At 55.1% G+C, this 26,395-nt stretch overlaps 3 protein-coding genes across 4 annotated transcripts in view; 2 read left to right on the forward strand and 1 right to left on the reverse strand.

Annotated features, from left to right (window-relative positions):
- ZNF385C (zinc finger protein 385C) overlaps positions 1 to 24,227 on the forward strand; it is a 44,404-nt gene extending 20,177 nt beyond the window's left edge. The window contains exons 3-9 of the mRNA XM_027666320.1: positions 255 to 365; positions 1,925 to 2,096; positions 2,543 to 2,872; positions 4,356 to 4,543; positions 4,718 to 4,831; positions 5,114 to 5,878; positions 24,216 to 24,227. Of these exons, the coding sequence (XP_027522121.1) occupies positions 255 to 365; positions 1,925 to 2,096; positions 2,543 to 2,872; positions 4,356 to 4,543; positions 4,718 to 4,831; positions 5,114 to 5,338 (1,140 nt within the window). The 3' untranslated portion in view covers positions 5,339 to 5,878; positions 24,216 to 24,227. The remainder of the gene's footprint in view (positions 1 to 254; positions 366 to 1,924; positions 2,097 to 2,542; positions 2,873 to 4,355; positions 4,544 to 4,717; positions 4,832 to 5,113; positions 5,879 to 24,215) is intronic.
- On the reverse strand, positions 8,153 to 10,294 carry NKIRAS2 (NFKB inhibitor interacting Ras like 2). Of its 2 annotated transcripts, XM_027666323.1 has the most exons (4): positions 10,131 to 10,270; positions 9,845 to 9,922; positions 9,681 to 9,747; positions 9,083 to 9,304 (listed from the first exon to the last, which is right to left on the reverse strand). In XM_027666323.1, the coding sequence occupies exons 1-4, from the start codon at positions 10,222 to 10,224 to the stop codon at positions 9,208 to 9,210; spliced, it is 336 nt and encodes a 111-aa protein (XP_027522124.1). In that variant the 5' UTR covers positions 10,225 to 10,270; the 3' UTR covers positions 9,083 to 9,207. The 2 variants fall into 2 exon arrangements, with proteins under 2 accessions (XP_027522123.1, XP_027522124.1); XM_027666322.1 differs by having other exon boundaries at positions 8,153 to 9,304; positions 9,681 to 9,922; positions 10,131 to 10,294.
- DNAJC7 (DnaJ heat shock protein family (Hsp40) member C7) lies at positions 10,455 to 25,897 on the forward strand. Its single transcript, XM_027666319.1, has 14 exons — positions 10,455 to 10,566; positions 17,456 to 17,544; positions 17,795 to 17,919; positions 18,006 to 18,119; positions 18,441 to 18,515; positions 20,400 to 20,518; positions 20,849 to 21,002; positions 21,722 to 21,886; positions 22,899 to 22,990; positions 23,333 to 23,406; positions 23,747 to 23,893; positions 24,094 to 24,246; positions 24,749 to 24,811; positions 25,099 to 25,897. The coding sequence occupies exons 1-14, from the start codon at positions 10,475 to 10,477 to the stop codon at positions 25,134 to 25,136; spliced, it is 1,500 nt and encodes a 499-aa protein (XP_027522120.1). The 5' UTR covers positions 10,455 to 10,474; the 3' UTR covers positions 25,137 to 25,897.
- Positions 25,898 to 26,395: the final 498 nt, after the last annotated feature.

A 26,395-nucleotide genomic window follows, 5' to 3' on the forward strand; every position in this document is an offset into this window, starting at 1 on the left:
CCTCTGCCAGACCACAGCTGACGTTCAGACCCTGCGAGTTTGGTGGATATAAGGATGGTTTAAACAGGGCAGGAGCCAGTGTTGACACACTGCCTCAGCAGCCACAGCCCCTCGCTCCCACTGTGAGCTCTGTGGTGTTGGCAGTGACTCCTCGGGAGCGTGGCAGGCGTGGGGGTCACCGGGCCGTGGTGCCACGCCAGGGCAGCCATCAGGATGTGGCACCAAGCCACCCTCTGCCCTCCCTCCCCTTCCAGATGGACCCGGTGCAGAAGGCAGTGATCAGCCACACCTTTGGAGTGCCAGCCCCACTCAAGAAGAAGCAGTTCATATCCTGCAACATCTGCCACCTACGCTTCAACTCTGCGGTAAGCGGGGCCAGAGGTGGGGCTGGGGTGAGTGGGGCACATGGGGCCAACACTGGAGCAGGGGCATCCCAAGATGATGGGCCATACTACTCATCCACCAAAGCTGCCAGTGCTTGGTGTCAGGCAGCATGGGGGCTGTGGAGACTGTGGGAGCTGCTCTTGCCTCCCCGAGCCCTGTGCCCTGGCCAGTCTCTGCCACCCGTGGAGGAGCTGTCCCAGCCTGGCCATGCTGCATCCACAGCACCTGGGGCTGGTGCTGCTCTGCTACCGAAACTTAGCAGTTCTGGGCTTCACGATTCCTCTCCGCAGCCAGGGGGCTTGGGGAAAAGCATTGCTTCCCTGTTCCAGGCTTCATCCCAGCTGGTAGTGCTGTGCCAGGAGAGTTGGTCCCACCACATGCTCCCAGTGCTCCCGTGAGCACCCCATGTCCCTGTCCCCGCTCTGCCCGTCCCTGCCTGTGTCCCCCCCGGGGGGGGGAGTGTGTGCTGGCACAGACCCTCACAGCCTGCGGGTGTTCCGGCGCAGCGGCGGTGACCTACTTCGGCTGCACCCAGTCCCATTCCAGCCCTGATATCCAGGGGGAGTTTATTGTCTTTGCTAATGAGGCACCACGCTCCGACGGGCCCTTTGCTTTCCCACATACTGGCCGTCGGCCCTGACCACTGTTCCCAGCCCTTGGAAAGCCACGGGGGGAGGGAAGGGAAGGGATGGGATGCTTCCCCCTGCCAAGCCCTGGAAGCCTCAGCTGGCCCTCCGGATCATTGTGCAAATTAATCTGTGCTGCTCAGGGGTACAGTGTCTAATTCATACTGGGGTTCCTTTCCGTAAATTGCCGAGCTGGAGTTGTTTTGGGGGACAATACAGCATTGTCCCCACTGGGAGGACACCAATGCTCGGAGGATTTTCTTTTGTGGCTGTTTTTATCAGCTCGGTGCAGACATGAACCCGTCAGAGTCTCACTTCATTATCCAGTGTTTGCTGGGAGAGAGGAGCCGGGGGACGTGAACCATGTGTTGGACAACCCTTAGGATACAGTGGGAGACATGTCGTCCCCACTGATGAACCTCTTTATTTCATTTTTACAGCAACAATTCATTCTACATTTCTGGAGTCATAAATTTTGCCTGAAAGCTGCTTTTAGGAGTGACTTGATGCATTTAATCAGAGCAGGGTCCTTATCTCAGCCGTGCAACATGGTGATGTCTTAGAGAGTGACACCTCAGCCCCAATATGTCGCTGTCAGAGCAGGCTGGGGAGAGGAGAGATGTGGCTCTGTGTTACACCCCATTGCCAACACCCCCTCTGTGTTACAGCCCACTGCCAGCACCCCCTCTGTATTACACCCCCCTACCAGCACCCCCCCGTGTTATACCCTGCTCCCAACAGCCCCTCTGGAGTAGTCGTGGCCCTGGGGGTGGATGTCACCAGAGGATGTGGCTGTACTGGAAATGTGCCTGAGCAGCCACATCCCAGGGCTGGCCTCGTAACGTGCCCTCTCTGTGCCCATCCTTCTGTCTGGCGGCTGCACCAACATGGTCATCCCGGTCTTTTGCCCCTAGAACCAGGCAGAAGCCCACTACAAGGGGCACAAGCACGCGCGGAGGCTGAAGGCCATCGAGGCCATGAAGAACAAGCAGAAGGTGGTGGGGGCTGCAGCGGGGACCCCCGGCCAGGACAGTGCAGCTGACCTGTCCCCCATCCCCGAGGGCAGTGGGGAGCCCGGCAGCACAGGTACAGGAAGGGGGGAACGGGGCTGGGGAGGCTGCAATCAGCACGGCAGAGATGCCACTGCCAGCGTTCATAAATGAGCTTCTGTGCTCTGCCCGTGTGACAGGCTGAGCACAGGAACCTGAGCTGTGTCCTGGGGGGAGCCTGGCCCTGGGCATCCCTGTGGCTGTGGGGGGATGGCCGGTGTTTTCCCTGTGGTTTGGTGTCTCCGGGAGGTGTTTTGTATGGATGTGGGAGAGGAAGCGATCTCTGCCTCACACATCCCCAGGGCTCTGCCACATGCAGGGACAGCCCTGGTAGGAGCATGGACACGTGCAGACAGTGCCCGAGATGGTTTCAAGGAGAATGGCAGGTGCTCCCTGAAATCCAGAAAACCTGTTCAGGCACAGAGAACTTTCTACCCATTTCTTTCTCTTTCCCATTTCCCCCTTTCCTTCCCTACCCTGCAGCTGATGCCAGCAGCCCGCAGGAGCCAGAGGGTGAGGGCAGCAGCCTGGGGCTGGTGCCCAGCGCTGAGGAATCACCCACGGATCTGCAGGGCAGCCTTGCCCCACTGGGCTCCCCACCGGCCTCTGAGCTCTCGGAGGGCACCTCTGATGCCACCAGCGTGGCCTCCTCGTCCGCCCAGGCAGCCGAGGCACAGGCTGCTGAGTCGGGCGGCAGCGTCAGCTCAGCCCCTGAGAGCGAGAAGGAGGGGAAGAAGAGCAAACAGCACCTGTACTGTCCCACCTGCAAAGTGACTGTCAACTCCCTATCCCAGCTGGAGGCTCACAACACCGGTAAGGGCATCACTGCAGGGACAGGGGGGTGGGCTGCTCTGCTGTTGGGGTTTAAAGCAAAATCATGCCCCATCACCAAATGGCCTCGTGGGGAAGCAACAAGCTTTAATGAGTGTTGCTGTAATTAAAAAGGGTTCGTTAAGGTGGCCTTCACAGATAAGCTGTGGGGCTTTACCTGGGCTGCAGCTTCTGTGGTGAATTTTCTCGAGGTCGAATGCTCTTATTGTTCATGTCTCAATTAAGGACATTTCCAGCTACATTTAATCAAGTGATTGAGGCAACTTTATATTCCATTTGGCTTGAAGCTGATAGCCAGGGCCTCTTCCAGACCCAGGATAATCCTTCCCAAAGCAGCTTGGTGGTCTGGGCTCATCGTAGAGAAGTGCCTTGGGAATCCAACAAGCTTTGGAGCCCCACGGCCAGTGAAGGCACCTGGGCTGTACAGGGCAGCCCCTCAGGGAGGTCACAGGTGGGGGGTGCTGAGGGTCCCCCTCAAACCTGGGGGTGGCCAGACACCCACCCCTGGGGGGGTGGTGGGTGTGGCAGCCACAGTACAGGGGCACCCAGCAGGGTCTGTGGGCCCTGCAGTGTCAGATCCTGACTCGTCCCTTGCTCTGGAGGATGCTAAAACGGAATGGGCATCTCAGTTTTAAATGGATGGTCCTTCTCTCCCCCAGTTCAGCAAGAATGGGAACCAGTTCTCCCATCGCAACTGCCCACTGGGGTGGCAGCAGCCGCCGTGTGCAGGGTTGGCTCAGGACACCGCTGCGGCTTAGCTGCAGACATGTCCTTTTGCTTTTGTCAGCTCCAGTTACGAATTTAGGAGCTGATTTGGGGAAAAAGAACAAACAAACAAACAAACAAACGTTTGCAGGCTGGCGCTGCTCTGCGGCCGTCACACGGCTCCTTGCTTCACGCCTTAAAAAATAGAATGAATTAGCAGGGGCTTAAATTACTTGCCCCCGATGCGCCCCCGCCGTCCTGGCACTGGCAGGGGTAGGACAGAGCGCCCTGTCCCCAGGTGTGCGGGGATTTCGGGTTCCTCCTTCCTCGCCTGCTGTGACCCAGCTGAGCTATTCCTGGCTCCGCAGCGGCTCCGCTCTGACCTTGGGCACGGCTCAGATGCTGCAGCACGGCGGGCGACGAGTGCCCGGCCCTGCAGACTGTGCTAACGCCCGGGGACAGGCGACAGGCTCCAGCACACGCTCAAAACAGTAGCTTCTGTGAAGGTCTGGCACATGTGGGGGGGGGGTCTCTGGAAAGCTGAGCATCTCTGGTCTGCCTGTGACAGGAGGTATGGCAGGGTTTGGGAATGGGCTGCACAGTGCCGGCAAGAGTCCGGGCTCCCAGGCAGCTCCCTGTCCCCCTCTGCCTGCAAGTGCTGCCAGGCACAGGCTGGTGTGGGTTTCCTGGTGCTGTCGGAGGGCACCGTCCCTGCTGCCACAGCACAGGGCTGGGTTTGCTGAGTGTCCCTTCTCACCAGGCGCCAAGCACAAGTCGATGCTGGAAGGTCACGGCACCCAGCTGCGGCGAGGCCGGGGCAAGCTGCTCTCCCGGGCAGGGCACAAGTCCAAGCGGATCGGGAACAAGGGCAGCATCAACATCCAGAACAAGGCGTTTCACTGCCAAGTGTGCGAGATCTACGTGAACTCGGAGACTCAGCTCAAGCAGGTGATGATGCCCTGGGAGTGCAGGGGGACAGGGTGTGGGTGGGCAGGGGCTTGGGGCAGGTACCTGATGGTCCCTGAAGGGTGAGGAGCATCTCCCGCAGACCCAAACTGCGCAGTGCCATGGGTCTCCCCTCACTGTCCTGGCTCCCAGTGATCCAGTTGTTTTCCTTCCCAGCACATGAGCAGCCGGCGACACAAAGACAGACTGGCGGGGAAGCCGCCCAAGCCTAAGTACAGCCCCTACAACAAGCTGCAGAAGAACGCTGCCCTCGCAGTGAGTATTCTCAAGGTACCTGTCTCCCTGCACAGCACCCTCGCTCGCCATCAGCCATCCCTGCAGTGAGTCACAGGAGCTGCTTCTCTTAAATCTCAGTTCACATCACCACACCTCAGCTGCTCCCCTCCCAGAAGGTGGGCTGTGGTGGGGGGGGTGGATTCAAGTCTTTATTCCTGGGGAGGCCAGAATAGGGATAACTTGGGAGTGCTTTGGAAGCAGCATTCGCAATGGCAGCACCTGTGATTCCTCCACCTGTTTCACGATCTCATGGAGTCTCCTCCTCCCTCCCTGCAGTCCAAGCTGGCTTTGCAGAAGCACCTCACCAAAACCCTGGCGACCCGCTTCCTGCCGAGCCCGCTCACCGCCGCTGCCGTCTGCGCCATGCCCGGCCCCCTCGCCCTGCGACCAGCCACTGCCACCACCCTCTTCCAAGCCCCGATCCTCGGACCAGCCCTTTTCCGAACGCCGCCGGCCCACGTCCGCACCACGCCGGGCCCCATCGTCTTCGCACCCTACTAGAGCTGCTGGCCCGCCGAGGGTCCTGTGCTGCGGGGGCTGCGTGAGGCAGGGCAGCGCTCCCGCTACCTGCTCTCCTGGCTGGTGGGAAACCGTAGTCATAGACATCAAACCCAGATTCTCCTTTGCTTGGAGCAGGCTCCTGCTGGAGCGAGGTGCCCCGGCAGAGCCTGGCCAGCCCTGCCACGCATCCCCACCGCTCCCCCGGCCTGCGCCGGCCCCGCTTGGCAGAGCAGCCCGTCACGGCTGGGCAGTGCACAGGAGAGGACGGTGCCTGAGTCAGCAGGATCGTCTCATGGCCATGGCCTGCCTGTCCTTGGCCTGCTGGCTGCTTCTTCATCACCCTCTCAGTTACCAGACTGGAAGGAGAGGAGCTGGCTGGTCCCTGGGAGAAGGAGCATCCTTCTGGTCCCTGCCAGCCCAATGGGAAGGGAACTGTGAGGGAAGTCTCAGCCCAGCTCTTACTGGGAGAGTAGGAGCACAGGTGGGAAGCTGGCAGTTCCCCTCTCAGCCTGGGCTGGCTGTGCCCTCACCAGCCCCACAGTTGCCTGTGCTGGCTGGGGGTTTCTGTGCCACCCACCAGCCCCTCAGTTCCCACGTCTCCCTACATCCCACCAGCCAAAGAGCCCCAGCGGCAGCAGGCACCAGCCACACTGACCGTATCCTCACTCCAAGAGCAATAGCTGACCCCAGGGCCAGTGCCTCCCCCCTCCAAAGCACACGGGCCCTGCCCTGGCCCCAGAAGCACACAACGGGCATATGGCTGAGCCAGGCCCCCTCCCGCCCGGCGAGGCTGGGAGCGCCAGGCTGCCCGGTGCTGGGTCTCCGAGGAGGTGACCCTGTGCTTGGCACCTCTCCTTGCCTCTGTCCCACCGCAGGGACATCCCTGCCCCTACCTCCCGGGAGATGCTGTGAGGCTGAGTGAATGTCCCTAAAGCACTTTCGGTTCTCCAGTGAAAGGCAACGCTGCTGCTCGCCCGCTGTGCCCGCCCTCCAACCCCATACCCATTAGGAGCTTCCAGGGAGTTACTGATGATTCCCAAAAACAAAGGTGTCCCCAGCAGCCTGGACAATCAGGTACGAAGGAGCAGGTGGCACCTGCAGCCTGCAGAATGCTGGGCTCCAGAGGGACCCCGAGGCTGTAGCTCTGCATTTCACTGTGCTCAGACAGCCCAGCCATGACCTGGTCTGGGACTGTGCCCGCGGCACTCCGGGTGCCCAGTGCGCTGCTGTACATGGAGACACGCAGGAGAGCTGCATCCCGAACGGACCTTTCGCTGGAGGAACACCCCACCCCGATCTATGCAATCCAGGGGGGCAGCTCGCCCGCCGCGTTAGCCACCTGCGTTTCCCTTTGGTGCTGATGTGTCCGTACAGTCGGGAGCAGCGGTGGGAGCAGAAGAACCAACGTAACACTGAGCTCTGTCCCGTCCTCAGCCCAAGATGCTGGCTCAGACCTCTGCCACAGCCCACGTTCCCTCTCAGCCCTCGGGAGGAGGCAGGTTGGTGTGTGCACCTGGGAATCCACACGCACAAGCACACATATCCGACGTCTTGGCCATAGGCAGCACCTGGATTTGAGGAGGATTTTGCCCAGTGTGCTCTGCTGATGCTCAGGATGGGTCCTGGCATGGGGAGCTGAACAGGAACCGGCCAATGAGCCACTCTGACGGCTGAAACACTTCTGCTTCCCAGGGCTGGAGCTTCAGCGAGGGCAAGGAAAGCCGCCCAGAGGGAGCAGGGCACAGGGAGCCACACACCCTGCAGGGCCTGTGGGCAGCACTGACCATGGAGCCACCGCTGTGCTCCTGCCCCAGAGACAGGAGAGTGATGGAGCCCCTGGGAATGGATTCACCTGCCCAGGGCATCTCGGCCTCAGGGAAGGAGAAGAGTGGAGACAGGACACTGGGAGAAGAGTGAGTGGCCGTGAGTAGAGACAACGGAAAGGTCTTGCAGTGGTGATGGGAGACGCGGCTCGGAGCGCAGCTGAGGGAAGGGAGGCTCTGCCAGGGACAGGGAGATGGTCCCACAGCCCAGGGCACACGTGGGGATCCTGAGTCCCAGGGGACAGGAGCCTGCGCTGGTGGGGCCCCCAGCGGCAGGAGGGACGTGACCCCGGTCCCCTGTGCCACAGTGCCAACCAGCCCATGGCCAGCACGGCTCCAACCACCCCCGCCCAGCTCACTGTGCCCTTCCCAGGCCCTCAGGGTCACCCCCAGCCCGGCGGCGGCAGAAGAACAGGTCCTGTCCTGCTCCGTGTCCCTCCTGTGCCGTGCCCAGTGCCTCAGGAGCACAGGGAGCCAGGAGCAGCCAGGCTCCGGCCTCCAGAGCCGCGTGGCACCGCTGGGCCTGTTCCCCTCCAGTTTGTTCCAAAAAGCCTGTGCTGGAGCTGCGGCTGCTCCGTCACCCCTCACCAGTGGAGTCCTGAGACACTCCTGTACTTGGCACTTTAACCCTGAGAAAGCCATTCCTTCTAGTAACAATAATACTGCAACGAGCTGCGTAAGAACCCCCCGTTACAGCATCCCCCCTGCCAAATCCCCCTCCTGCTCTCCAAAGCATTTACTGCCTTTGACTTAGCACATGCTGTACTAGGAGTAGGGATAGTCCATAGCGCTCAGTAACATGTGCCCCTCTGTAAATAACCTTGGAGTGATGTGAAGTTTGATTTAAAACAAAAAACAAAAAAAAAAAAACAACCAAACCCCAAATGGAATCTCCAGACTCTAGGGACTTGGCCAGTACCCTCCTGTAATGTTCATTGTATATTTTTTTGATGTACTATAACTGTTGGGAAAAAAAAAAAAAAGGAAAATATTTTGATAATCAAATCTCATCGCTTTATTGTGTTACTCAGTAAATAAAAGGAACAAATATAAACAGGCCAGGTCTTTTTGTCATCTCTTTTCCTACATCCAGACTACCTAAAGGGAACTGGTGTTGCTGGACAGAACTGGGACACCTGTGCCTTGGTTTTATGGTAGTTCTGAGAGGAGGCAGCACCGTGATAGGTGGGCAGGGAGAGCTGCTGCAGCCTGAAGCATCTGGGTGTGCAGGGTAAGCAGAGTCCCAGCCCCTCCAGGGATCCAGGTGTGCAGGGTAAGCACAGTCCCAGTTGCTCCAAGGTCATGGCTGAGTCTGCACCCAGGAAGAGCAGGGCTGGATTGGTGGATTTGGGCATCCTGCCCTCAGGAACAGCACCTGCCCTACCCTAGGCATTCCCTGGGGCAGGATGCCTGGATATTCCTGTGCATAAAGGAGCAGTGGGCACTGCCAGCTAAGGAGCTGCAGTGCAGAGCCAGCTGGGGCAGGTCCGGGAGAGCTGCTTGTCTGGATGCAGGGCCAGCAAAAGGGCTCTTCTCACATGGTATCAGGAAATAGAAAAGAGAGAGGGAGTTCTTCCCTCCAGCCCAGCTGCAGAGCTGGCCAGCCTGTGCCTCTGCTGCCCCCTCCCAGCCTGCACCCGAGAGCAGAGGGGTCACTGGGTGAACACCGGCCTTCCTGCAGCACCTCTGACAGTGCAGAGGCCAAGCAGGGAGAAGGGTGGTCCCTGGCCCACCGCCTCTCTCATCCTCAAGGACCATTCCCAGCCCTGGGACGACTGTTCCTCCTGCCACCTGCTTCCCACAGGCTCCGTGACACCAGACAGGCTCAGCAGGAGGGGTGTGTGCAAGGGAAGCAGGGAGGTGAGGAAGAGGAGGTGGCAATGGAAGGGAAGGGGAAGAAGGCTCAGCCATCCATGGATCCGCTGCCCTTGTTCTTGCGGCTCAGGGGGAACGCAGACTTGCTCTGTGGCTGTGTCATCTTGCTGGCCAGGTAGATGAAGGGCTCAATCAGCGAGCGCCGGTCGGCCACCGAAACCTCCCACAGCTTCACCTTCTCGCCCTTGGCCCAGTGCTGGGCTGCCTCATGGTCCACCCGGCGCTGCTCCTGCAGGTCACACTTGTTGCCCAAAACCACGATGGTGACCTGTTCCAAAAGGGCGAGAAGGGCCTCTGAAGGTAACAATGGCAGCACTGCAGGGCTGCCTGGCTCTGCCTGGACACCCTTGGGGCTGGACCCAGCTCTGCCACCAATCTCCCCTCCATGTCGAGACCTTTTGAGACCCCCCGGTCCCAGTGCTCCCTTGCCCTCCTCTTGTGGTCTGTGTGTCTCAAAGCAGCTCCGAAGTGGAACGGGCTGTCGAGCACCTGTAGCCTCAGAGAGCATCCCAGGACAGAGCCCATGACAGCTGAGTCTCACAGACCAGGGACCCATAACCATCTTGCGACAAGCTGAAGCAAAGGTGAGAACCTGCCAAGGGGAGCAGACCCCACTCTGCAGCCCCTGCCCCCAGGGGACTCACCTCCTTCTTGTCCTTGGACTTGTCGATCTCCTTCTTGAGCAGCTCCACGCGCTTGAAGGACTCCTTGCTGTCGGTGCTGTAGACCAGCACGTAGCCGTCGGTGCAGGAGAAGCAGTGCTTGGGCAGCTCCAGCCCGTCCCGCAGCCCCCGCGTGTCGTAGAAGCGAACCTGCTCCCGCACCCCGCGGTCCGTCTCGATGGAGCCCACGTAAATGTCCTCCTGGGTCTCGATCATCTCCGAGCCTGGAGGGGGTGGGCAGGGGACACGTGGGGACCCTGCCGGGGGTCTGGCCCCGGCACAGCCCGGGGAGATGCCCCGCCGGGCGGCTGTGCCCTCCCGCACCTCCCGTGTTTAGGGGCGAACAGGGACAGCCCTGCCCAGCGCCGGCCCCGCCCGCGGCACACGGGGCCGCCGCCTCGCCGGGGAGCAGCGGGACAACCCCGCACTCACCGACCACATGGTTGCCGTAGAGCAGCTGCTCGAGGATGGAGGTTTTGCCGACCGAGGCCTGCCCGCACACCACCACCTTGCAGCTCTTGCCCATCCCGCCTCACCGGCCCCGCGGGCGGGCGCGGCCGGGGCTCAGGGGCGGCGCCGCAGCGCCCCCCAGCGGGCGGGCGGACCGCGGGGGCCCTGCTGCAGGGAGGGGCGTGGCGCTGACAAACCCCCCCCCGTGCCAGTGGCGCCCGCGGGCCCGCGTGCGGGCGCCCCCTGGCGGGCGAGTCGCCTCCGCCCCGCCCCCGGCGTAGCCCCGCCCGTTCCGGCGCTGGCCCCGCCCAGCCCCGCGCGGTAAGATGGCGGCGGCGGCGGCCGAGCCCGAGTGCGATGTGGTCATGGCGGCGCCCGACGGGCCCGGCGAGGCCGACAGCGACGAGGAGACGCGCAGGTACAGCGGCGGCCCCGGAGCCGGCCGGGCGGGGAGCGGGCGGCCGGTGATGCTCTCGGCGGGCGGGCCGCGGCTGGGAACGCCGCAGGGCCCGGGGGCCGCGGCGCGGGGTGGCCGCAGGTGCTCGGCCGGGATGGGAGCGCTCCCCGGGGCTCTGGTACCGTCGTGACAACCGTGGGCCGCACGCGGCGGGGCCCGGGAGCCGCTGGGGCTGGGACGCGGTGCCCGTGTGTTGCCGGTGAGCTCCCGCGGCCTCCGTGTGCACCGGCATTCGAGCATCCGCCCGGCCCCGGCCCGTGTGTCCCGGCAGGACAGCTCACACCCTCTGCCCCGAGCCCGCACACCGGTGCCGGCGGAGCGCGGCCTCCCTTCGCGGAGGAGGAGGATTGAACAGCTGCCGAAGGGGGGGGGGGGGGCTTCAAACTCCTACGTTTGACGCCCTTTGCTGCTTCATCACCCCAGTCCCCCGGTCCCTGGTCCGTTTGAAGCCTGCCCGTGGTGGGTTTTGCCCCGGCCTGCCTTGCTGTGGATAACGGGAGAAACGCCCTGGGCAGGGCCCTCCCCCGGGAACTCTCCATCCCCGGGAGCTCCTGCGAGCTCCTGCACCGTGTCCCTGCAGTTCTCCGGTGCACCGTGCCCCCGAGGCTGGGGCAGTGGGATCCCGACCCTTCCTGCAGGTTTGCCTCCCAGCAGTGAGCAAGCTGGAGCGCTGAGGGCAGGAGGTGGAAAGATCAATGTCCAGGAAACTCCACTGGTTACACAGAGGTGGATGCTGGGCTCATCTCTCAGGGAGTTCCTGTGGGAGGGGAGGGAATGGCTCCTGAGAATCATCCAATGGAATGAAAAAGTGGAAACAAAACCAAAAGTGGCCTCTGAGGAACAATGGTTTCAGGCTCCCATTGGTGGCCTGAGGGGTTCTGTGCAATTGAGGCCTGAGGAGCAGCTCCCTGGGGAGGTCCTGCTGAGCAGGAAAGGAGGAGCTGCTGAAGAGGCACCTGGCTGAGGCTCATAGAGCACCGGGACAGCCCTGCGTAGGCACGTCATTCCTGCCCCTGGGCGAGGGAAATGTACTGTTTGAAATGGTAAAAATTCCCAGAGGTAAAAGCCTGGCTGAAGGCACAGGTGTCTGCTGGCAGTGACCTCCAGCACTCTTCCTTCCTTCCCTCCCTGACTGTACCGTGCCATGCACCTCCTTAGGTCCAGCAGACAGGAGTTACAGAGTATTCCAAGTTGCCTTCACAATGTTTCCTTTTCATGTTTTTGGGATAATGAGATCTCTGTTTCAGGGTGGTTGTAACTAAAGTCCTGCAGCAGCTGCAGACGTGCCAGAGGGCTCCCAGGGTGTCCAGGGCACAGGAATGAGTGTGGTCACAGGATAATTATTGTCTTGCTGCTGCCTCATGGATTGTTGGGGTCCTGGCGGAAGGGGTTGATGTAATTGTGTTAATTTTATCCATTAGAGCATCAGTGCAGAGCAGCTGATGAGCAGGGCTGGGCCACCCCCAAAAGCTCACTTGTTTCTTCATTAATTTTAAAAGGTTTCTCACCCATGGGAACAGTTTTTCCCTGCTCCCAGCTGCTCTGCGAGCTTGGGTCCTTGGAGCTTTGCCAGGGAGAATTTCCTTGTCATCTTCCTGGCAGCTCTGGGATCTGGCTCCCCTGCGTGCTCCAGGCTGGATATTTCTCCTCCTTCTCCAGCTCTGGAGGATGTGGGAGCCTCTTGAAAAGAAATACCTCAGATGGTTGGGAAAATCCCGTGGTGAGGTTGTAGTGCCCTCGCTGCAGACCTGGGGAGTGTTGGTGCCTCTGTGGGGAATCGTTCCCGCAGCGAAGCGACGAGTGTGGAACAGCCCCCACGGAGTCCTGGAGGCTCCAGGCATGGCCTGGCTGGGGGTCACTTCAGCAGGTGTTGGTGAGCAGCAAGAGGCTTTTCCAGTGCAGTTCCCATGAAGCGAGGTGAATCCTGGTGAGGATTCTCTGGAACACACGTCATTTCTCACCAGCTCTCAGGGCAACACTGGCAGGAGGGAGGGGAGTGGGATGAGGGGCACCACGTCATTCTAGGATAGCCTGGAGAGGCTCCACTACTCCAGTTCTACCTATAAATGGGCACTTGGGTTTCCCAGGTGATAAATTCAGCCCATTTTACTTGTGTGGAATGATGATCCTATGATCATACCAGGAGCAGCAGAAGCTGCTCCTGTAGTTGTTTGGTCCCCTGTGCATCTATAGAGTATCTGAATGTCTGACTTAGGCAGTTGCTTTATCCATGAGGAAAAAGTGATCTGTACCTACAGTTCCAGCCTTTTTCTTTGCTTTTCTAGGGTGAATCATGATGTAAGTGCAGTTGTTTTCCCATGGTATTCTTACAGCTGGCTAGCTTCCTTCATTCAAAAGAAATTGCTTCCTTCAAAAAAGCAATCTCTGGCTGATTCTAGACCTTTCCATGGGTTGTCATCTCACAAAAGTTATGCTGTGGGCCTGCCAGGAGTGATGGAGCCATTGCTGGGAATTAGGTTAATTCCGAGCTCCGGGAATTACATAACGGCACAATTAAAGTTGGGGCTCAGCTGCCGTTCTCCCTCATGGCTGCAGGGGAAGTTTGGGTCAGTTCTTGGATTTCTTGTGGTGCATTTTGGTCCCTGTGGCTCTTTTGGTCTTCTCTGAGTTTGCCCTCGGGTACAGGGAATGTTCAGGGTTTGTGCACCTTGTGGGCTCGGGTTCAGTTCTGACCTTTGCCAGCACGTTCCCGTGGGTGATTCCTCAGCCCATCTGTGCAGGTACTTGCATGTCCAGGCTCGGGTTTCCGGACTCGGGGCTGCTCTGAGTCTCTGCGGTGGTGCCTGTGCTGCTGCACAGAGCGAACCTGGCGCGTTGGGGGAGCTGATGTGCCAGGAAACGGGCTCTGCTCTGCCTCGGCGGGGTCAGCGCTGCCCAGCCGGGGATCACGTGTGTTACATGGCAGTCTGTGTGACTGCTGCCCTGGGGAGCCTGTTCAGTGCCCCACCACCCTCTGGGGGAAGAACCTTTTCCTAATATCCAGTCTAACCTGCCCCTGACACAGCTCCAGCCGTTCCCTCGGGTCCTGTCACTGGTCACCAAGAGAGGAGATTGGCGCTGCCCCTCTACTCCTCTCGTGAGGAAGTCGTAAATATACGTTCTTTTATCTCTCTAAATCCTCACTCACTGTCAAACCTCACCCAAGGAAGGGTCTCTAAAGTGCACCCTGTGTATCTCTGTGGCACACAGAGTGTTTAGCTTCTCTTCCAAGTCCTGGAAGAAGGGAGGGGAGAGTATTGTATGTCCAGTGGCAAACAGGATGGCTAATTTTAAACTCTAGACATCTGCCTGCTGTAAACTGAATTGAGATCACCAAACTTATTTTACTCCAGCAGCTGAGTAACATCTGACAGCTGAGAATCTGGGTGGGATTTCACCCCAGAAATGCTGGATAAACATACCATATCCCATTAAAGAAAAAGTCTCTGCAAGAATTGCTCAGAAAAGGCAGGTGTGCTCCTTTTGTCAGAGCCTCACAGGAAAGATTGCTTGGCCGGGACAGGATTTTGGACCCTTCCTTAAATCCCGGCTATTTTAGGATTTTGTCACTGTTTCATAACAGAGGCAGGCGGTGGAGTGGGAGTGAGGGTCAGGAGAGCTGTGAGAGAGCGACTCTGCCACCTGCTTAGGTGCTGGATTTCTGTCAGTGGTGGTATTGCCTTGGCACATCCCTGCCCAGGGGCTGTGCCAGCACACCTGGACCGGGAGCTGCGGAGTTACACATCCCCAGAGGTTCCCCTGACAGAAAATGAGGTGCCTGCGAGGTGGGTCTGTGGGAATCTCGTTTGGAGCTGAGTGGGGGGGTGGAAGCCACGATCGGCACTCGAGTGGGGGCAGTGTGTGGAAGCTCTGAGGAGGAGGCAGGAGTTGTTAGGCAAGCGTGGGATTCTGTCACTGTGCACAGGACAGATTCTCTGAGCGCTGCTGTGCTGGGAAGGAGCAGGGGCTGAGCTTTCAACAGGGCATGGGGAGGAGAAGGAGCCTTGTGCTGGTTCCTCACTGATGCCTCAGAGGTTTTTTTTTATCATCCCCACCAGCCAGGCAGCGAGCTCCGTCCTGGGGCCTGGGCATGCGAGGGAGCGTCGGCACACACAGCTGCTGTTTGCCTTGGTGTGTCTCAAGCTGTGCCAAGGGAGATCCGGGTTGGACATCAAGGAAGAATTCTGTCACAGGAAGGGTGGTCAGGCATTGGAAGGGGCTGCCCTGGGAGTGGGGGAGCCCCTGGAGGTGTCCAACTGGTCGTGGCACTCAGTGCACCGGTCTAGTTGACAAGGTGGTGATCAGTCACAGGTGGGACTTGATGATCTTGGACATATTTTCCAACTGAAATTATTATAAAAGAGAATAAAAGAGTTGCCTCGCTCGCAGGGAGAGTCCCTCCCACCAGCCCCTCCTGTGCCTGTGGTGCAAGTGAGCCATGAAAGACAAACTTCTTCCCCAGCTCCTTGGAGCAGTTCTTCCCCATGTCTGCGTCCAGCGTGGAGCGGCCCCGCGAAGACACCGACCCTGTCACAAAGCCACCCATTGAGCCGGGGGCGTCTTTTTAGCAAAGCACGATTCTTCTTCGGTGTCAAAAGTAGCAAGTGGGGAGCGCAGGGCCCGGGAGGCAGAATGAGCTCATTCAGGCCGCAGCATCTGTTTGGGGTGAAACAATCCCCAGTGAGATCAGGGGCTGCAGTTCTCCTTGTTGGAGCCGGAGCCGTGGTAAACAAGGGCTGTGTGCTCTGTGTGCTCCTATGTCAGCGGGGCACAACGGGGCAGAGCTGCTTCTGTCCTGGGGCTGGGAGCTCGAGCCCAGCCTGGCAGCTCCAGCAACTCCTTTCCCTTCGTGCTCTTGGGGTGATTTGCTGCTTCTTTCACAATTTTCATCACTAAACTTTAGGCCGTGTGAACAGGAGATAGCTGTGCTCTCCTTTCTGCCAGTGTCACACGAGGCACTGTGACTTGCTGGATACATCGATCTGTGTTAAAATGCTTAAAAGGAAAATGGGCCAATAAAAAAGAGGAGAAAACGCTAATCCTTGTGTGGGGGTGTTTCTCTGGAATCTCAGAGTACCAGAGCTTTGTGAAAGTTGGTTTTGCATGGATATGTTTTCTTTCTCCCGTTTTCCCAGCTCTTCCCAGCAGTTTGTTGCAGATGGGATGCTCTGGCACCCAGCCTTTAGCTGTGTCTATAAGGCAGTGATTCCTCATGACATGACAAGTAAAATTGCTAAAAGACTTGTGACTTGGGGCCTGCTGTGCTGGGCTGCAGTGGTGGCTCAGGTGAGTTCTGCCATTAAGACTGTTCACACTTTAAATTGTGTAACAGACACCTTCTGAGGAACTTTCATAGGATCTGTGATTTTCTTTTCCATTTGCCATTACAGAAACAAGAGAGCGGTGAAACTTCTTAATGCCCAGGTTCCAGAAGTGCAGAATTGCTGAGTAGTTTTTCCACTGTGTTTGGATGTTTGATCTGTAATATTCAAAGGAGGTGGTTGTGTTTGGAAGCATTTTAATCAGGCAAACCCCGTGATATGGATCCATCCTTGTTGTAGGTGGTGTAGCCAGGAGGGTGCTGTGCTGTGCTGGGGCTGTGGTGGGTGCTGGCTCCTGAGGAGGAGCCAGGCTGCAGCACCTGCCTCAGGTGTGATGCTGGGAGGGCTGAGGCAATGGAGGGATGGCAGTGTCCCATCTCCCATGGGTGAGTTAATCTGTTGCTGGAACAGGAGATGAAGGAGCTGCCTCAGAAACCCGAGGCAGTGGGTGGGGGCACTGCTCTTTTGCTCTGCTGCAGTTGTTACCATCCCATTTCAGCTGAGCACAGCGTATGGCTCTGGGCTCTCCCAGGGTGTGACTCCTACAGGGCCATGGCATGGCCAGGCCAGGGTGTAGCCTGGAGAAAAAGTTAAAACTGAAAGTGAAGAGCACACTTCCCTGTGTCCATTGTTCTGCCAGCTGGGAAATCTGCGATGGCTCACTGAAAACAACCCCTGCATGAGGCAGTTGTGTGGGAACGGCCAATGGCAGCCTGAGCGAGGCTGAAAACATGGGAACTTGTTCCAACACAATACCCATTGTTCTCTCCCTGGTTGGCCTGCAGAGCATTGCTCGTGTTCCCAGCTCCAGCACCGTGGTGTGCACTCCCTCTCGGACTGTGTGTCTGGAAGGGTGAAGGGAGATGAGGGAAGAGAGAGAGAAAGGTTTCATTTCCTTCAGGGAAAGCTTTGCTTTCAGGGGTTTAAGGGAAGCTGCTTTAAACCATATGTTGTGTGTTTTTAAATGTCCCAAACTGTCTCTGCAAACGCTTGTTCTTGAGTGTGAGGACTATTTCTGGACCTGTTGCCAAGGCAGTGCCAAGCTTCTGCTGAAGGCTTGCACCCATATTTCTTTTTTGATTTAGCTGTCTTTTGAATGTGGAAACTGTTCTTCTTGGCCTTTGTTCGTAAGTACATGGGACTTCTGAGAGAGGCAGTGCTGTCTCTTGTGCTCTGCCTGTTGGAGGGGGCTATTGGATAAACCCCATACCAAGGAGTTCTGCTGGACTCTCTGAGGAGACTCAAGGGTGGTTTTAGGCTGCTATTGCATCCCTGTAATATTTGGCCAGGAAATATCCCTTTTATCCCTGTTCATGACCTGGCTAAAGGGCTGGAGTATCTGAGAGCCAGCAGGACACAAGGTGTGCTGCTTTCCCCTGAGCAGTGTGTGCTGAGATCTCACAGCAACCAGCTACAAGCGCTTGGACCATTGAAGAGTTATACTGAGGTTGCTTGGGAATCAAATGGTCAACATGGTCAGAATCTGGTGCTCAATCCCTCTGAAAATGTGGTGTTTTGCTTCCTTTCAGAGAAGCAGAAGCATTCAAGGAGCAAGGAAACGCGTACTATGCCAAGAAAGATTACAACGAAGCGTACAACTACTACACGAAAGCCATAGGTGAGAAGAGCTGATGGCCATATCAGTCTTTGCTGAATACCACATCTAGAAATCAGAGCTGATTGCTGATTTCAAAAACACCAGCAGGGTTTCTGACAGTACATGCTGGATGGAAACTTCTTGCCTGCTTTAATTACCTTGGGAAATGTCGCCAGATCGATAATGCCAGTCAGGGTCAATGTTCTTAATGAGTGCCACAAGCTGTGTAGCTGCTGCATTACACTGACAGTGAGTCTTGCATTGTCCCCAGATACCTGTCCCAATAATGCCAGTTATTATGGGAACAGAGCTGCCACGCTCATGATGCTGGGGAGGTTCCGAGAAGCACTGGAGGATGCTCAGCAGTCGGTCAGGTTGGACGACAGCTTTGTGCGGGTACGTGGAGAACTTCAGGCTCTTCGTTCAATACCTTGTCTGCACCTGTTGCAGCTCTTGCAAATCCCTTTTATCTGTGTTCCCAGGGCCATCTGCGGGAAGGGAAGTGCCACCTTTCCCTAGGGAATGCCATGGCTGCCAGTCGCTGCTTTCAACGAGTTTTAGAACTGGATCATAAGAATACCCAGGCACAGCAGGAGGTAAGAGGGTCTTCAGATTTAACTGGCCCCAGTAGATGCTGAGGAGGCTGAGCTGGTCTTTCCTCCAGCTCTCCAGAGGAGAAATGGAGAGTGGTGTAAGGCAGCTGCCACTGTTGTGTCCCTTTCACGGGGTGCATTTTCCTGGGCTACCAGTTTGGTCAATTGATTTCAAACTGATTTTAATGCTAGCAAAAGTATTCATGTCATCTGCATTATCAGTCCATGGTCTGCAGTAGGTTTGGCTCTGACACTTCAGGGGTTGGCTTGGTGGCATTTCAGAGCAGAGACTGTCCTGCAGCACTTGTGTGTTCTGTCTTTCAGCTGAAGAACGCCACGACCGTGCTTGAGTATGAAAAAATAGCTGAAGTGGATTTTGAGAAACGGGATTTCAGGAAGGTGAGATGAACTTGTTTGCTGTGGCCTTCTATAAGAACTGACCTGGCCTGTGCAGCCACGTGTGTGGCTGATTTCCCTGCCAGGTGTCTGGGAGGTGCTGTGCCACATCTGTTGAAGCAGGGCTGGCTGGTGAACTGTGTCAGCTGTGAAAGGGGCAGAGCTTGCGCTCCCTGAGCACCGACTGAATGACAAGTGAGGGGGTGACTGGCTCAGGCTGAGTGTCCTCTGCCACCATTTGCTTTGCAAGATGAGTGGAGCCATGAATGAGCTGTTTGAGACAGATTTTGTCAGCAGCAGCATTTAATCATGCTTTGCTCCTAAAATGCATATCCAGGATTCTTCTTTCTCAACTCTTTAAAAAAAAAAACAAAACAAACAAAAACCCCAGAGGCAGGCCATGTGCCAGTGAGGATCACACAGGGAGCAATGCAGATCTGCGTGGGGCTCTCTCCTTACTGATTCCAAATCTTTCTTCCCAAGGGCTGTAAGAGGATGCAGCTGGTACTAACCTGATAGAACAAGAAATGACAGCATGAAATCTGAAAGGCACCAAACACTTCTCATGCAACTGTTTCTGTGCAGTGGATGCATGTAAGGCTCAGATTTGGCCCAGAATCATAGAATCATAGAATAGATTGGGTTGGAAAAGACCTCCAAGATCATCAAGTCCAACCTCTAATCCAACTCCAATTACTATATCATGGCACTAAGGGCCACATCCAGTCTCTTTTTAAAAACCTCCAGGGATGGTGAATCCACCACCTCTCTGGGTAGACCGTTCCAATGCCTGATAACCCTCTCTGTAAAGAATTTCTTCTAACCTAAACCTCCCCTGGCAGAACTTGAGCCCATGTCCCCTTGTCCTATTGTTGGTTGCCTGGGAGAAGAGACCAACCCCCACCTGGCTATAACCTCCCTTCAGGTAGTTGAAGAGAGTGATGAGGATAAAGCCTTCTCTTCTCCAGACTAAACAACCCCAGCTCCCTCAGCCTCTCCTCATAGGACTTGTGCTCAAAAGGAGATTGTCTGGCACACTGAGCTTGCTGTTCAGGTCACTGACTCTTAGGCTAAGCTCAAGATTTTGGAAGGGTAAATCCCATCGTTGTACCCCTTGTTTCTGAGGAGCAAATGGGATGTGTGGTCAATCTGAATTTCATGTGTAGGAATTGCCATGCCTGTGCTGGACATCCTGTGTCTGTCCCTCACTTCCCTGGTCCCACTCCACTGGGGAGGCTCACATGAGACGTGATCTTTGTTTCTGGAGAGCTGCTCCTGCTCCTGCCTCTCCCAGGAGCCCTTGGCTCTGGAGCACAGTGCTTCCCACAGCAGAGCCCCGTGATGTCACGGGCTGGGGAGCAGATGAACCTTGGGAACAATGCCCCGTTCTCATGCAGATGTCCCCGCCGAGAGCAGGGATGGAAAAGACCCATTAGCTCACCCTGCCCATGGCTGGCAGGCCAGTGGAAGATCAGCCCCTGTACTGTACTTTTTTGTGTTTTCTCCAGTCCAAACTGTCTCAATCTATTGAATTGCTGTCTCTTCCAAGTGTCTTTATACTACAGGAAACAGGGGCAGGATTGTCCTCTTTGGCTCTTTCTTTAGGGCTTACAGTTTAGAAGAGTTAAAGGGGTGGACCTCCTACAGGTGTCCCTTGAGTCTTGTGTAGTGCTCTGTCACAGTAACACAGCAGGTGCCTCAGATCTTGGCACACAAAGCCCTTTAAAAGACGAAAAACCTGCACATGGGGAAAATTTTTCCAATGAATGTGTCTCCAGCAACCACACTCACCTTCTCGGTCAAACACAAATCCCAGACGTGGTGCAGTTGTTCGGACTAGGCCGTTGGTCTTTGCTGTGCTCACACCTGTGGCTTTTCCCACCCCAGGTTGTGTTTTGCATGGATCGTGCTCTGGAGTTTGCTCCCGCATGTCACCGGTTCAAAATCCTCAAGGCCGAGTGTTTGGCGCTGCTGGGCCGGTACCCCGAGGCTCAGTCTGTGGCCAGGTGAGTGTCTGAGGGTTAGGGGGTGTCCTGGCTGCTGCCTGTGCTCCACACCCGGAGTAAATGAGGGAATATAAAAAAGAAATAGTCCTTAATGCACACTGTGAGGAGGAGGAGGAGGAGTGTGTGAGTTTATCCCTGTTAATCTTCCCGGGAAGCTGCATCCACACCCTGTTCCCAGCCAACCGTCCTGCTCGAGCAGGTTCACGTCCTTTTGGCTCATCTGTACCGTGGACTTGATAAAATAACTGGATAGCTGAGCAGAGGAAGGTGCTTGTGGAGGTTAGAAGGAGGCGGGAACGGGGAACATTTCCTTCCTTGCTGTTGCTGCAGTGATATCCTGCGGATGGACTCGACGAACGCCGACGCGCTGTACGTGCGCGGGCTGTGCCTGTACTACGAGGACTGCATCGAGAAGGCCGTGCAGTTCTTCGTGCAGGCCCTCAGGATGGCCCCGGACCACGAGAAGGCCTGTCTTGCCTGCCGGGTAAGTGGTGGAGAAGGGACTGCAAAATTACCAGGATCTGGGTTTTTTGGAAGCAAACACCTGACTTGATTTGACTGGATCGATCCCTTCTCCCTCTCTCAGCATTATCATTCCCAGACTTCCAGGAGCAGGCGGTGTATCCAGCCCTTCCCGTAGACAACCCGATAAACCCAAGTTGCCAGAAGCTGTTTCTCAGGAGATTGTGATACTTTGAAGCTGCTTCCCCTTCACTCTTCTTTGTTCCCAGATACATCATTTCTAAAGGAACTCCTGACTTTCCTATCCAGTATCCGCCCACAGCCTGACTTGCATTTAACACTGTTCCTTCATGTTGCTCCTTTCCTGGTGTAGTTCTTCAACTGACTTTTCTGATGTGTCCACATGTATAAGCCCTCAAAAAGTGAACTCTCAGTCCTTTTATTTTAATCCATAAATTTACTGCACTGTCGTGTTCCCATCTTAAAAATTAAGGCAACCTTTTTGCTGTGGAGAATGCCTGGAACTGGCACTGGCTCTTCCTTAGTGCTTCTCCTGGGGGAAAGTCAAAGTGCTTCCAACTCATTTCAGCTGCTGGAGCAAGGCTGTGCCTTGTGTCCTGCAGCAGTGTTTGAAACCAAATTAGAACTGTTATGTTTGAGGGCCCTTGTCCAGCAGAACAAGGTGCTTTGGTCCCCTTGAACCCTGACCTTGTGTCCTGACCCGGGTGTGTTTCCTTTCAGAATGCCAAAGCACTTAAAGCGAAGAAGGAAGACGGGAATAAAGCATTCAAGAAAGGCAACTACAAACTAGCATATGAACTGTACACAGAGGCACTAGGAATAGACCCAAATAATATCAAAACAAATGCCAAACTCTACTGTAACAGGGGGACAGTTAATTCAAAGGTAAGGGACGGTCACCTGGCAGGTGTCTGTTGTCATATCCCTCACCATGTCAGTGATAAACCACAAATCAGTTGTTCTGGGAAGCACAGGCTCCTCTGGCTGCCTAGCAGCTGCATCTCTCTGGAGCCACGGGCAGTGTGTCAGGGATTTGTGCTTGCACAACACTTGGGTCAGTTCCCATCAGCCAGCAGTTGACTCCTGCAGAAACAAAACTCAAATACTTGGGCTGCACAGAGTGGGAGGGAGAGGAGGGACGTGCTGTAGCTTTATCTTAGTCAGCAAAAGGCATCCCTGTCCCTGTTTTTCCTTCCTGGGAATGAGCAGCTTTATTTTCTTAATTCTTCTTGTAAGTCATGTCTTGGTTTGGTTTTTGATCTTTAAAAAAGACCTACTTTAAAGCCCCTAGACACTTCTTCCAGCTTTGCTGTTGAATTTTAGTCCTGCACTATCCAGAGAGGCAATCAGTTATGTGTCAGTGCTCCCAGTTCCTATCCAGAAACATGTCTTCTGGGCATGTTTCCTTCTCAGCTGTCCCTCTGTTGATGCTGCTCCCCAGACATCAGCACTCAGTCAAGAGAACACAGGCTGTTCCCGAAACCTGGGAAGTGGGATGAGCTGGAGACAACATAATGGATGTTTTACATGGCTGTTTGTGTCTGAAAACAAACAATTCTTTTTCTAAAAAAGATTTCTTTTAAATATTTTGAAGTTTATCTTGCTGTCTGGGAATTAGCTTGGATACAGAATTGGGGTTGTTTTCAGGAAAACCCTTGTTTTTGAGTGCATTTCTTACACAGAAGCACCACGAAGCTCTGCCATGTCACTGACCAAGCTTCTCGTTTTTTCCAAGGGAGCAAAAGCTCAGTGTTTTGGGAGAATTAAAAAAAAAAAATTCCTGGACATAGAAACCAGTGAGATTTTCCCAGATTCTTCACACCTTTCCTTTGCCTGAAAGCGTGATGCAGAATTTGTTCTCTGTCTGGGATTTGCTCACTTGTGTCTGCCCTTGTAGCTTAGGAAACTTGAAGAAGCAATCGACGACTGCACGAACGCGGTGAAGCTGGACGACACGTACATCAAGGCGTACCTGAGGAGGGCACAGTGGTGAGTGCACCTTGGCACGGGCACCTGAGCAGGTGTGTGGGCAGGAGCGCCCTCCTGGCAGCTCTGAGGGACAGGGTCACAAATCTGGAGTTTAACTGAATGGAAGGTTCTGCACTGAGGGGTCCTCAGTTTATCCCTCTTCCTCACGCTGCTGAGGAGATGAGGGAAGCTCCCACAAGTGTCTGGGCTCCCTGGCAGGGGCCTTGTGTGGGCCCCTCTGATGACTCTGCTGCAGTCCAGGGCACTTCTCTTCCTTAATCAACATCCACCCAGACAGCTGTACTGAGCCCTTTTTGATGTTCCTATGAAGGACACCTTGACCACCAGTGTTTCTTTCCACAGTTACATGGACACAGAACAATATGAAGATGCTGTAAGAGACTATGAGAAGGTTTATCAGACAGAGAAAACAAAAGGTGAGCACATGGGCACTCTATGTGTGTTCCCACTTTTCCCTTACCTGCCAATTTTTTTTGTTGTTGCTTTTTTCCCCACAATATGCTCTGATTTGCAGCCTTTTACCCCAGCAGGACAGTATGGAGAAGCCCTTGGAAGCACTGGAAATGCCTATCTGAGGTCTGGTTTCTCTCCCAGCATTGAATGCTGAGATGATAATTGAGCTTGTGGCTGAGACAGTGCACTGGGTTCAGAATATCTGGTTTTGGTTCTCATTTTAACTGTCCCCTTGCTTTTTCAGTGGCCTGAAGTGGGAAGGACAAAGTAACCCCTCTCCTCTGGCCTTGTGCTCTTTTCCAGAACACAAACAGCTCCTAAAGAACGCACAGGTGGAACTGAAAAAGAGCAAACGGAAAGACTACTACAAAATCCTGGGGGTGGACAAAAATGCCTCTGAAGATGAGATCAAGAAGGCTTACAGGAAACGAGCACTAATGCACCATCCAGGTACCCACAGCAGTCCCTGTGTGCCCTGCACAGCCATCACTGAGGCAGCAATGCATATGGGAGTGGGAATTTCTGGACAAATGGCAGCTCTGACCCCACAGATTTAGAGCATGTGCTGGGACAGGAGCTTGGGAATGTTTAATGTTTTCCATTTGCACTAGAAATTAATAGCTTCTTCCTGCTTGTTTTTGTATCCACAGATCGACACAGTGGGGCAAGTGCAGAAGTACAGAAAGAAGAGGAGAAGAAATTTAAGGAGGTTGGTGAAGCCTTTACAATCCTGTCAGATCCCAAGAAGAAGGCCCGCTACGACAGCGGGCAGGATCTGGAAGAGGATGGATTGAACATGGGAGGTCAGTGTTCCTTAAGATACTCTGGCATGGCAGCCTTTAACAAGATCAGATCCTTAAGAGTCTGCCTTAGGCCCTAAAGCAAGCCTCCCATTGGGAATAACTCCATTAATTGATTCAGTTTGGTTGCTGAAAGCATTGGGATGGCAGAGCTTGCACTGAGTGTTTCCAGTTGGGAAATGGCTGGGACACTGGTGGGTGTTGTCTTTGGCTGAGTTGGTGGGCAGTAGCTACCATTAGGCAAAAATCTATCACAGGACATGTAAAGTAGTGTAACTGTGGATCCCTAAATGCTGTTTATCCAAACCCTTAGGCTGCCTCCTGACAGGTTCTCCCTGTGACGGCTGCTTTTACCTGTTTGCTGCTGCTGTGCCAGGGCTCGGAGCCAGCCCTGTGACCCTGCTCGCCCCTTTTGAAACCCTCTCAGTGAACTGACAGTTCCTGAACTGTGGGAGTGTAACTGGCTGCTTCCCTGCAGCTCATGAATTCCTTCTCTTCCCTGTAGACTTTGATGCAAATAACATCTTCAAGGCCTTCTTCGGCGGGCCGGGAGGCTTCAGCTTCGAAGGTAGGTGAGGTGTGCTCCTGCCAGCCTTGGAGTCGTAAGTACATGGAATCCCTGACAGGGCAGCTGGGGCTCCCAGTGGATGTGCTGCTTAAGGAGAGCATGGAAAGTTCTGCCTGTACAGCCTCGGCTGGTGGCTGCTTCTGGTTGTTTTGGGTTCAAAAGCCACAAGGGCCGGGTGTTCCCTGTTCTGGAGGTGTGTGTGGGCGTGGCCATCCATGCGCTGCTTCGGATTGCACTGAACTGTTTTGAGTTTGGAAAGTCCTGATATCTCCCGTTTTCTTTTTCAGCTTCTGGTCCTGGAAATTTCTTTTTCCAGTTTGGCTAAGAAGCAAACAAACACAAATAAAACCACACATACCTGATCTGCTTCTTTTAACCTCGAATACGGACAGCCCCAGACTCCTCCTCCATCACGTCTCGTTGTCCTTAGAGCAGTTTCATTTCTGGGTTGGAGCCTCTGTTTGTGTGTTGTGTGCGTGAAGAGGAAACCAGCTCGGGAGGGGAAGGCTTGTGAATTTTGTTTTACTGTTAACTTTATTAAAAAAGAAAAAAAAAAAAATAAAGCTTTGAATCTTTTGGTCCCTCCATGCTGGCCCATGCTTTCAGCTGCTCCTGCCCCTCAGCACAGAGGATTTCCTGGAATTTTCCCGGAATCTCCATGTGTGAGAGGGTGAAGGAATCTCCTGGTTTATTTTGGTTGGCTCTGAAGCAGCATGTCCAGGGTTTTGAGTAACTTGTAAGTTATCTTAATTTTTTGGAAATATTGCCAACACTCAATCCAGTTTTATACAATCCTGTTTCACCTGCCAGCTGGATTTTTGGCTCTTTTTATTTCTTTTTTTTCCCCATGGTTCTCCCAAGGTCCACTCGGGCATTAACTTCAGTGATAATGTGTGAGCTTAAAATTCTGTATCAGAGAAATGCTGCTTTGAGTTTAAAGAGCAGCTTATGTGAGAATTCCCTGTGATGCAGCTGGAATTAAGGGCTTTGTGTTCCCAGGATTGTCCTGTTTAAGGGAATATTGAATTTGCTCTGGGCTGAATTCCTTCACTGTACTTTTTTTAATTAATCCACTTGAATATTTCATATTTGTGCTAAACTTGATTTTGTTGAGCTTGATGTGTGATTTCCTGTTACTGATCCATGATGTGGGTGAGTCTTTCATTGCCAAGTGAAGTCCAGGCAGGGATTGTGGGTGGTTTGAGATGTGCAGTGCCGAGCTCCTGGTGTGCAGCAGCTGGGCTGGTTGGTTAACCTGGCCAAGTGGTTTTCTTCTGGCAGTGATTTACTCATCCAAAGCAGCAAGGAAATGCAAAGCCCAGCTCTGAACTGACAGTGTGTACTCGCTTCTCTCGTGCAGTGTCAGGATGGGAGCTGGAGGGATGGATGAGCTTCTGGCCCAGAGCCCTGTCCAGATGGGTTTGGTTTTCACCTAAAAGGTGGTGTTGCAGCAGGATCTTACCTGGGAGAGGGCTCTGCTCCTGGAATTCTCCCCTGTTCTCTAGAGAGCGGAGAACCTTTTTGCTCGGGTGCTCTGTGAGTTCATTCTGTCTGTGGAGGGTTCATGCTCAGCATGGGGTGTGA

This window comes from Corapipo altera, unplaced genomic scaffold, assembly GCF_003945725.1.
Source record: "Corapipo altera isolate COAL_440 unplaced genomic scaffold, ASM394572v1 200, whole genome shotgun sequence".
Lineage (NCBI taxonomy): Eukaryota > Metazoa > Chordata > Aves > Passeriformes > Pipridae > Corapipo > Corapipo altera.

What these genes read in the sequence shown, in the direction of transcription:
- DNAJC7 (XM_027666319.1), top strand. Translation starts at nt 10,475, where the DNA reads ATGGCGGCGGCGGCGGCCGAGCCCGAGTGCGATGTGGTCATGGCGGCG. An exon ending in CTACTACACGAAAGCCATAG is followed by an intron (nt 17,545 to 17,794) that starts GTGAGAAGAGCT and finishes CATTGTCCCCAG; the next exon opens with ATACCTGTCCCAATAATGCC. An exon ending in GGGGGACAGTTAATTCAAAG is followed by an intron (nt 21,887 to 22,898) that starts GTAAGGGACGGT and finishes CTGCCCTTGTAG; the next exon opens with CTTAGGAAACTTGAAGAAGC.
- NKIRAS2 (XM_027666322.1), bottom strand. Translation starts at nt 10,224, where the DNA reads ATGGGCAAGAGCTGCAAGGTGGTGGTGTGCGGGCAGGCCTCGGTCGGC. An exon ending in CTACGGCAACCATGTGGTCG is followed by an intron (nt 9,923 to 10,130) that starts GTGAGTGCGGGG and finishes CACCCCCTCCAG; the next exon opens with GCTCGGAGATGATCGAGACC. An exon ending in AGTCCAAGGACAAGAAGGAG is followed by an intron (nt 9,305 to 9,680) that starts GTGAGTCCCCTG and finishes CTTTTGGAACAG; the next exon opens with GTCACCATCGTGGTTTTGGG.